Here is a 9,524-nt window from a genome sequence, read left to right on the forward strand (position 1 = left end):
TTAAGTGGTAATCAACTAGTCTAATGAGTGTCGGGCAAGTTGTAGTTGACATAAAATGGGTATTCACCTCACAAAATGGCGAGCAGCCTCTCCACAATAAATGACCATCAGGCACATAAAAAGTGTCTCTAATGTTTCAATAAGACTTCTTCTGACATCCTATTTAGAATACACCATCAATGTTCGTTTGCAATGGTGCATTCTCAATTCCACACAAAGATTATATTGGATAATATTGTTTTTTCTTCCGAACGTAAAGAGAAAATACAAAAATGTTGTAACCATGTTCTAATTCCAACCAAATACCTTGTTTTAACTCACTTAATTAATTATTATAAAACTACATTACCTGTATGTGCATTTGGGATTTCTGTGATTAGATTTATTTTCTCATTTACCATTTTCCTTTTAGAAAAAATCTTAAAAGATTTGATTAAACAAAAACAGAAGTACAGTTAGATATAGAGTCTATGCTGCGATGGGAAGGCTGCACACAGGCCTCATATTTATAGATGTAGACTCAGTGGGTGGCACAAGGAGGGGCAGACCCCTTCAGAATCAGCTTGATGTTAAGCTTTTTTTCTCTTCTTGCAGCATGTACATCAGCACTGTAAAATACATAAACTATGACCCTCTCTTACCATCAAGAAAAATTTACACCTTTGCAGGTACTGAAATGGGAGATCTCTCATGCAGCCTTTATGCAGTAGCGTTTTGATCATTATGAGTCACTGAGTAATACTACATTAAGATTTGAATATTTACTTTTGCAGAAGCATATTTTTCAGCATGTAGCATCAGCGACCAGGATCCCCAATGCTAGCTACTTTATGGGGGCTGGGGAGGAATAAAGGTTAGAAGCTCAGGTCAAGCAACAAAATGTTATACTTCTATACCTTGGAAACATTAACATTTTGGACAAGACTTAAAAACCAACCACAGATTATTTTAAGGGATAAGGGCCCTATAAACGAAAACATTATGAGTTATTATTATTCAAATCACCTGTTATAACTCTTTTTTAAATTTTCCAGACAACAAGGATAATGCCATTGTAGCCTTGATTCCGGAATATTCCTTGACTAGTTAGACTACTATTTTTTGTGAATACTCAAAAAAATGCCAGAATTCTGAACTTAAGAATCATGGAGCACTGGTTACTAAAATTAAAACAGGCTTTTTGAACAGGTGCAGTTTCTGGGACAGGTCGCTTTGAAACCTCCGTTGCTATGCTGCCATTTTGTCTGCTGCAGCATGTTCACAGTGGAGTAGACTATATATAGCAGCACAAACTTTTTTAATGCTTTATTTAAAGGTATTCTTAGTGTTCTACCTCAGTTGATACTCTGAAAACAGTAGCTTTAAATTATTTAATAACTGTGGAAACTGGGACTGTTTTTGCCCTAAATTTAGCATTTTAACTTCTGCTAACGCCACTTTCAAGATGGTGACTAAAACCTTCTGGAGATTAAAGTTATTTTGCATAAAGATGTGGTAAGTATTGAGGTGCTGCCACATTTACATAGCCAAGATTAAAATCAAATATTTAATAGAAATAACATTTTCTTCTAGTTTCATATTTGATACCATACATGTGATATAAACAGAATGCTGGATGATAATTCATTGAATATATAAGTTATTCTATTCAGAACTTACAGAACTTAGAGACTTACAGAACTCACTTGTACATGAAATACTTATGAATTATTTGTTCCCTTCTATCCTAGACCAGATTCTGTAATCAATGGTTTGCTATTGAGCATCCTCTCCCAGATAAAATTGCCCACAGTATAGATCCTATACAAAAACCAAACACACACACATAGACAAGAAAGATTACAATACATGTATATTGAGGCTCTGGGGGATGCTTAGAGTGAAGCAGCCCCAGAGTGACACCTAATGTCCCAGCACAGCACACCACCACCCCCACCCCCCTGCCCCACACACACAAATACAGACTGTATGACTGTTCTAGTGCCCAGCCAATCCACACATCATCTGACAGCACAGAGAACCAAACATATTTAGTACGAGTACCAAACTCCATTTTCTCATCTGTAGTTTTGAGTTGAGCCATATTTGTCTCCAACTTCAATGAACTCCCTTCACACACACACACACACACGTGTATACATATACACACACATACATACGTACACACATACATATACACATATACACATACACACAGAATATGTACACACATACACAAACCCTAGCTCATGCAATTCATTACAAAGAAGTGATGCTTCACAACACAAACTTGCTCTCAGTACTAACTGTAGGGGTAATAAATTAAGTATTAAAAAAATGACTCTTTGATTCGAAGCTAAACCGTTCTGTGATGGTATTGAGTGATTTGTTTTCAAATGAAGTAATTTGTGCTAATTGGGAATTATTGGGGGTTTTAGACTCACAGCATTCATTCTTTAATCTTTTCCATTTATCTTAGTAATGTTTGAGGTTGGAAGCCAGTGAATGTTAGCAAGATTTTACTGGATCTGACTGTCTGCACTGTCAGTCACAAGTCTCAACAAACTGCCAGCACGGCAGCGCTATACAATTTCCCAGAGTAGGGGCAGGTACAGACAAAGGAGAAAGGATACATGATATAATAATGGGATTCTAACAAACAAAAACCTTTATTCCCATCTAGAGAGAGAGGATGCAATGCACAAAATTAAATTGTAATAATCCCGTGCTGGGCTGCTGGACACGACAAATTGAACCCACTTGATAAGTACGTTTAGTGTGTTATAATTTTGCAAATTTACCTTCCATCCTCACTTTCATAACCAACATAAAAGTATTTTGTGCAATTAAAAATAAATTGGTTTGTTGAATAAAACTATCGGTTTATACTGATATTTTTGTTTGCATTGACCAGACACCTCTCTTGTTTTCCCTCCTAGCCTGCTTCTTATTATTTCATTTTCTCTTTGATTTTTTCATAATTTTTCATGTAGTTACTGAAAACTGTTCTTGATACTAGCTTATTTTAGTACCCATTGTACCACCCATCAGATGCTGTATTCCAGATCAGCACTCCCTCTTTTCAGATCCCATTGTATTTGTCCCTTCTCTTTCATTAATTCTCTTCCGAATCCTTTCTATTTTAAATCAAACTATCACAATGTTGTGTTCATTCTTCCTGCATTAACTTCAAACTCTCACTGCCTAAAATTGTTTATCAAAAAGCAGCAGACATTGACTGTAAAACATCTGGCCAGCTGCACACACCACCAATCACTAATTGCTGCCCTGCAAAGGGAGGAATCAAAAGCTCCATTAGTGCTTGGAGTGTCTCCCCTTCCTCAGTGAAGCACACTCATGCTCATTGTTGTCTCGGAAGGCCCTTGACAGAGGGAGTCATTGACTTTTTTCACAGGCTTGCCTGCAGAGTGGGCTGTGTGAAGTGCTATCAAGGCGTTGGTTGTGCATGTGTATAGTTGATGTTTAAACGTGATCCCTTTGACTAATCAAAAAAATAGATTTCACAGCCAGCCTTGGGAAATTAGGGTTTTCTCACACTCTTTCTCATCTATCTGTAAGATATTAAGCTACATATTCCATTCTGGCATTTATACATTTATGACCCACTATGTTCTAGTGCTCCATATTAATAAAAAAGCCCATCTCCAATTGTATTAAACATCAATTTGAACAAAGGCAATTTGAAAAAAAGTCAATCACATTGAAAATTGTTTCTTTTTACCTAATGCAGTTCTTATCATTTAGATCTATTGACTTGCCATATAAAGTGAGCAACAAAAGATATGCTTATTGCCACACAATTTATTTGAGAAACAAATATGCCAGGCATCAGGATTAGGAACAAGCTTGATACGTATTTTTCTCACAGCTCATCAAAGGTGGCATGTGAGGGCTCAAATTAGAATTTCTTTCATTATCATGGCGCTTTCCTTCCAATCAGATTGTAAGTCATGATCTCTGGTCTTTGATTCATGTAGTGTAAATGTTTCTTTAATATTCACTGCAGTCTGAATCCAATTCAGTTTAGAACAAGGCAGTCTTTGAACCAGCTAGAGGAAAAGATATCAACCCTAGTATTTTATGGAACCAAGGGAACACCCAACACATTTCAGTACTTTTTGCTATATTTTAAAGGCAGTACAGTATTTGCATTTTGCTTATATTTGAGGGTCAAAGTTTACATAGTCATTTAAAAAAAATGTTATGTTACTATTCAAAGCTACCTAAGGTTTTAGTTAATGTTTGTGCTGTTGGTTAGCCTACAGCTGCTTAACCTACAGCTCCCCCTCTCACCTAAAGTATGATACTCGGTCCCGCTCACTACAGTTCTTTCGGCTGTTAGTATTTACATCTCCTAAAATAACTTACTAAAATGTACACTATTTCTGCATGTAGTACCTTACTCAACCAAATGGTTGTTTTAATCAAGAATGTATGGCCTACAAACCCCATGTAATGATGCAATAAATTGACACGAATTATTACACATTTAAAAGCAAGGGATCAGAATGGCAGAAACTGGTTAAGAAAACATGGCACTAAAACTGAGAAGACACAAATAATTAACAAAGCACGAGCAAGAGGTCCTCAAGATTTTAAACCAAATTGTGGAGGAAATTAATGTGACCTTTTGCAGCAGTGTCCTGCACTGCCAGGACTCATCATACATTTCAAATGTAATCCAATTTGCCTGTCGTTTTCCCAATAAGGCTCTTTCGGTATTGCGCCAATGCTATTTCTGCTTTTCCATCAGCAAGTTCACGACCTCTTCCTGCCCTCTTGATGACAGTTCATGCCTCAGGATTAAAAACTGCAAGCTCTCAGTGCATTAATTCTGCAATTCATCATTCTAGTGCAAAAGGACAGTTTCTGTGCAAGGACACCCTTGTAGATGCTGCAGAACTGGTTCCCAACACTCAGCCTCACGTTAATACTCAAAGTTAACCTTGCTCAATAGCAAAGGGAACATGACATCCAAGGCAGACTTAAATCAAGGAACCACAGATGTATGTGATCCTTCCATCCTAATGTATTTCTGTTATTATTCATTCATTAACATTGTCTCCAGATTACTGTCCTGACTACAGCCTGAACGTTATTGAAACCAGGTACAGGTGCAATCGATTTTGTGGGTGTTGTTAGTTTGAAGAAGCAACCTAAAAGTGCACAATTTCCTTTTGTTTTTATCTGTGGTAAGTCTTCCTTTACAGCGGCCTGGGTTTTCATTATCTGTCCACACATACATACCACCAGTCTAATCACCAACCCTGAAATGTTTGTTCCATTCACTTGTGTGGCAATCTACAGTGCAGACATTATACACACCTCACACAGAGAGATACAGACAGGGAGGAATAGATCGAGTTCTTCGAGGTTTTTTTTAGTTACACGAAATGTATCGAGTTGCAAGCAAGGAACCATTTACTTTGTGGCGCCCCATAATAAAAATATTATCAAATGTCTGGATTAGAGATGAGCTGTTTATAAGTAACTGGAAGCTTTGCCTTGCATAGTACTCCCGAGAGTTGTAAACCGAACCACAACCCATTGGTTATAATGAGGCAAAAAACACTCCTCAAAAAGGAAAACAGTGAAACACCAATTCTTCTTGCAGTTGTTTACTTAATGTGCTGTCATGGTATCTGGGGGATTTGCTTCCTTTTTAAAAAAATCCACTGAAAGGAACTGAATCCGCCAGCCCTTGTGCTGAAAACGCCAGAACAAGAAGGCATGCAACTCTGAATGCAGAATCTACACCGGGCTGCCACATGAGCAGGTTTTTTTTTAACCATCCTTCATTCTTTAGATCGGCTTCCTTTATGGAAATGTAGAGGGAAGGGAAGGGGGGTAAAAGCCAACAGTAATGTGCGAAATTCACTTCAGACAAAAGGATCCCAGGAGCATACTGAAATTCACACCGTTCGGCCTCCTTCCATGTCTGCCTTGGATGAGGGAATTCTGCGGGGGCGCGCCATCAGCTAATCGTGCTGTCGGGACACGGGGCGCAGGGCTACAGTCCCGACACTGCACAGCTCAGGCCAGGGCCGCAGCTCAACGTGTAACCTCCGTCTCTTTATAGCGAGTGACCCATACCGTGCAACATGCCAGTCCGGCTCCCGTTAACAAAACGCTCATTAAGCACTTAACGCCTGCTGATGTGTACCGGCCATTATTGCTCACAGTATTGATTCGCAAATATAAGGAAAATCAGTACGTGGAATTTCAGTAATATCGCTAATAGTTATATTGCCAAAGTCCAGTGCTTTATCTGTGCAGGGAATGGAAATGGATGGTACTAATGTGAAACTGATGCTTTATATATATTTTGTGCATTTATCAATTTCATTATGGCGCGCTGCACAGGAATTTATAATTCCAGAATCAAAATAAAAGCATAATTAATATAAATTTAAACAAAACACTATTACATTTGTGTAAAAAAGATTAATCCCATTTTAGGATTCCTCACAAAAATGGACGTCTTTCAGTCAGCTGCAGTAAAAACAAGGACATTGAAGTTTTCAGTTTTACAAAATAAAATTCTGAAACGTCCTGAATGGTATATTTTCTGGTTTTACTACTGGATGCAATATAACTGATCAAAAGTGCTTCAATGATTAAATATGGTTTCATTTTGCATAATACATATTTTTAACATGTATATCAAATTCTTTAATTCACGGTTATGATGGGGTCAGAATAGCTCATAAATGTGAATTCTAACAATTTTATTAAATGGGCATATATTAGATTTGGAGAATTCACCGGGCAACCTTTTTTTTAAATATATTTCCCCAAATACGCATGTGGGACATAATTTATACAAGTTAGGTCCCAATGCAAAAGTTGACAATGCAGGTTTTTTTACGGTTGACTCAGTTTGAACAAATATGAAAATGATATGTTGGGGTTAAACACTCAAACTGTACATACGTTCTGTGAATCTCCTGGCAATGTAACATTGAAGCTGTCTAATTACACGATTTCGCCCGGGAAAGCCGGGTGTTGTTTTATGAAGTTTTAGAGAAGATCAAACAATGAAAATAAACGCCCCATCGGTTTGCCAGAGCGATACATAACCGACATGATGCTGAATTTGGCGCAGGGCTTATAATGGGAATATTTAGTCTGAGCTATGATTTGAAGTAAAGCAATTTTCTGAAAGTGAGACAACCTCGCCTTGTTACCGTCGCTTCGGAACAAATAGCCTGTGTCTGGTCGCAGCTCGATCGCTCTGGCAAATGCAGTTCTTTGGGCTCTTGTATTCGGAACATGTTCGAAAGGCGGCAGGGGCGAATTTAGCGCAGAAAACGTTGCTCTAACTGCTGTGATCCTGTTCGTGGGGAGAATTTTAATTGTACCCTGTTAACCGACGGCCCAGCGCGCTGTGATTATTCTGACGGTTTAACTGAATATAAGATACAGAACAGAACCGTTTAAAACAGTGAGAATTTACAAGAATTGACATACTGCTCGTTGACGTAGATGAAGATATGATATTATATCCCACGATTTCTAGCTGTCACAGTCAGCTACTAAATATAGCCGGTTAATGTGTTGGATGTTTAGAAGAGAATTACAATCTATGCTGTAGCTCTCATCAATGGCACTCTGTGGAAATCTAGAACCGCTGACGTTACTCTGTAACTGTAAAATCCCATTATTGAGTAAATCTCCCTGTGAAGTTCCATGTTTACAGGCTAACTGAATAACTTTTACATACTGTCGAGTTGAAAGCTTGAGACCAATTGAAGGGTTATCGAAAGCATCATGGACGCCAAGTCAAAATTGATTTGGGGGCAACAAATAGTTAAAAGACATTCTGACCAGTTTTTCGGCGTACGCAGACGAAATGTAAACTCGCCTCACACTGCACGCAAGTTGCAGTAACTGTAACTGCCTATAATGTCCCCAAAGTTGCCCTTGTATCTCGGCTGTAAGAGGCAACTGCAGCTCCTACATACGTCTGGCAGCCACCTACTTCCAGTCGATACAAATTCCAGTCAACCTTGTTTCTCCAAAACAAGGCCAACTGAGACGAGACCTGTCATTAATGAATACTCATTTCTACGGATACCAAACTTTGATTGGCATTCATAGGTGGCCGATTCACAATGAGTTAAAATACTCTCAAACCCTGAACACTTGGATTCAAAATGACTCGGATTTCTAAACCGTCTCAGTAAATCTGAAGGGGATGGGGCCGCTGATGCTTGCAGCTAATCCCCATATAAAACCTCACCAAACTTTTTTCCCTTATCTTCCGTCGCAAGAAGTTGTTTGTTACTTTGTTTGCCGTGGCTTCTAAACTCGGCAATGAAAAAAACCCCCTGCACTTCCGAACTACATCGTCTTTCCAAAGAATCCGGGTTCCCTGTTTATCACGATCTTATCTTGTTTAAATTTGCACCGACTGAACAATGGTGCAGTGTAGGGGGCAGCTCAGCGTTCTCGTGTAAATGCGGTGGCCTCTGTTACTGCAAACTGACTAGTGGCCTCGACATGGAAGAGAAACTCCAGGAGGTGGGTTTTAACTGCCAGGTACAGGCAGGTTTGGCCGATCGTCAGAGCCGATCGCAAACTTCGTGCACAAGATTTTCTCAGCCTCGCAAAAGCACAAGCTGCAATCCTCAGAATGTATATTCCAGTCATTCTCGGCTGCACCCCGATCGGCAGCACTCTTGCCAAAAAAATGTTCTTTATACTTGAAATTTCAACCTGACTATTTCTTCCGAGTATAACATACATACTGTACAACTACCTAAACGTTACCTACATGCATCGTTCCTAAAGATACCAGAAACCAGCAAATGCGAAGTAATGAACTCCAAGACACAAGTTTATGTAGCAACTGTTTCCGTATAAACTATACGTCCGTGACAGGGTGGCTTGGTTTGAATAGACGGAATTACTCGTAAAACATAAGGGAAAATATCTGGATCGCTCTGTTTTCCTATCAGGTGGACTCAGAGACTTGCATGTAGCTGCCGCGATCCTGTTGCCTTCTCCGTGCCCCTGTATGAATCCAATGGCAATTGCTGCCTTTCATCAATTGTTAAGAGCAATGGGACCTCTGAAAGAGACAGGCTGCCCTACCTTCAACAGCCATCGTTAGCGGGAAGCAGAAGTACAAAAGCACCGAGATATCCATAATGTTAACGTTGGCCACTTCCCCTCTCCTAGACTCGTCTTATTCCAGTGCTGAGCTCACACTGCTCGCTCTCTCGACCGCTCTGGCACTTCGTCAGGAATCACCAGTGAATGAGTGCGGCTTGCTGGGAAAGCCACTCGGGCTGTCAGTCAGAGAGGCCGGTCCGCCCACAGGCTCAGGGAATTCATCGCTGCGCCTGGGAGGCCGCTCCCAGGCCCGGACAGTGTGGACTGAGCGCCTCCTACCGGCCGCCACCACCCTCGGCACCCAAGCGGCACCGCAAACTGAAGGAGAACCGGACAAATGGACACCAGCTCCTTAGCAAAAGAGAAACCTGCGGGGTTTCACCCGGATTTATTGATTTTATTATTCA

The 9,524-nt window shown here is 39.8% G+C and overlaps 1 protein-coding gene across 4 annotated transcripts in view; it reads right to left on the bottom strand.

The window, feature by feature from the left end:
• Window positions 1-9,258, bottom strand: part of ephb3b (eph receptor B3b) — a 99,419-nt gene extending 90,161 nt beyond the window's left edge. For all 4 annotated transcript variants that reach the window (XM_085990256.1, XM_085990252.1, XM_085990254.1 and 1 more), the window contains exon 1: window positions 9,097-9,258. In XM_085990256.1, coding sequence (XP_085846382.1) covers window positions 9,097-9,151 — 55 coding nt within the window. In that variant the 5' untranslated portion in view covers window positions 9,152-9,258. The remainder of the gene's footprint in view (window positions 1-9,096) is intronic.
• Between the last annotated feature and the right edge of the window lie 266 nt (window positions 9,259-9,524).

The sequence above is a fragment of the Somniosus microcephalus genome, chromosome 6 (assembly GCF_052327205.1).
Source record: "Somniosus microcephalus isolate GS21.2 chromosome 6, FLI_Smic_1.0, whole genome shotgun sequence".
Classification (NCBI taxonomy): domain Eukaryota; kingdom Metazoa; phylum Chordata; class Chondrichthyes; order Squaliformes; family Somniosidae; genus Somniosus; species Somniosus microcephalus.